General features: G+C 33.9%; 1 protein-coding gene across 1 annotated transcript in view; it reads right to left on the reverse strand.

The window, feature by feature from the left end:
* Positions 1-1712, reverse strand: part of LOC106867716 (splicing factor 3B subunit 3) — a 60067-nt gene that overhangs the window by 17119 nt on the left and 41236 nt on the right. The window contains exon 17 of the mRNA XM_014912674.2: positions 696-839. Within this exon, the coding sequence (XP_014768160.1) occupies positions 696-839 (144 nt within the window). The remainder of the gene's footprint in view (positions 1-695; positions 840-1712) is intronic.

Below are 1712 nucleotides of genomic sequence, written 5' to 3' on the forward strand. Positions count from 1 at the left end.
TTTTTGTACTCCTAAAGCATTATGTGCCTCAAATGCTCTTTGGATACTTCCATGTTAGAAAGGGTTTTAATCAAAGAAATTTTAATTCTATTATTCTGTTAAAGAATATTTAGTTTAAATGTACACAAATGCATAAAAATAATTTTTAATTCCATTAGACATTCTAAAACACTATTAAATTTCATTCATTTTTTAAAAAGGTAAAATCGGACAGAACTTATGGGATGACCTGATATATATATATATATATATATCATCATCATCATCATCATCATCGTATATATATATATATATATATATATATATATATATATACATACATACACACATGTGTTTATGACACCTTGTCTTGACATTGCATGGTAGCTGTAAATGAGCATCACTGTCATACAAATGGTGACCTTCATCCCCAATCTTCCATGAAAAGATATCAAGCTATGGGAAATATTACCTTGCTTCAAAACAGATGCTGGTTGGCAACAGGAAAGGTATCCTGTACAGAAAAGTGAACATCGTGATGATGATCTCTCTCTCTCTCTCACACACACACACACAGAATTAGGAATAAAATATGTGATACAATATAATTAAAATCACTCAAATGTCCAGAGTAAAACTAACATTGTTGGAATTGCTGTTATAATAACAAATGCTTCATGAGTGGATGAATTTTAACAGAAAATGTATGTTCTAACCTGTAAGCCAATATTGAGGAAAAGTCCACCCTGTGATCCACCTTCTCGTGTTTCTTCAATAGTTTCTGCATTACCCATTTCTACAATACACAAGGCCTCAGGAGGAGCAGGTAAAGCTTGCATACTCAGTGGTGAAAGACAGTCCTGAAACAAAAATTAATAATACACTAACTTTGACAATAATCAATAAATTGCATTTAAAATAAAATTAAACAGTAGTGTACGTTTGTCAACAAGGTAACTAACTATTTCCTTTGACAAGGTGCATGATCAATAGCCAAGTAGTGATTAAATTAACTTCATACAATATTACTGGTACCTATCTTCTTTGGTACCACGAAAGATGACTCGCCAGGTACTCAGAGAATATGAACTTATGATAACTAGTATGCAATAAAGCTTTCAGTCTTAATTAACATGAACAAAATCCTTAAAAAGTACATATAAATACACGTATATATATATGCCATCAGTAGACAATCAAAATACTTCACCAAATTTGAGTAAGAATTTAAAACACAAAAGCTGAAGTAGTTTATTTTATCTTTAATACAAGAATATAATTATTTTATTTCTATTACCTCATTCTAAAATAAAAACAAATTCAAACTTCTTTCTTTCTCTATCTATCTATGTGTATGTGTATGTATATGTATATTACTTCCTTAAAAGGTACACGACACTGCTTTTCCCCTTCCCAGGCTACAGGCCCACACCCCCAACACCCATACTGTTAGGATTGGCACTCTCAACGTCGGCACGCTGAAAGGTAGATCTGGTGAAATTGTTGAGATGCTTGAACGGAGATGCGTAGATATGTGCTGCATCCAGGAAGTAAGATGGAGAGGAGGTTCTGCAAGGTTCCTCACAGGCAAAGAACACAGGTACAAGATTTTCTGGGCAGGGAACACTGACGGGGTCGGGGGCGTAGGAATACTTCTAGCGGAGAAATGGGTGGATAAGGTAATCGAGGTCGTTAGAGTAAGTGACAGAGTACTTAAGATCAGACTAGTGCTT

Source organism: Octopus bimaculoides, chromosome 1, assembly GCF_001194135.2.
Source record: "Octopus bimaculoides isolate UCB-OBI-ISO-001 chromosome 1, ASM119413v2, whole genome shotgun sequence".
In the NCBI taxonomy this organism is placed as follows: domain Eukaryota; kingdom Metazoa; phylum Mollusca; class Cephalopoda; order Octopoda; family Octopodidae; genus Octopus; species Octopus bimaculoides.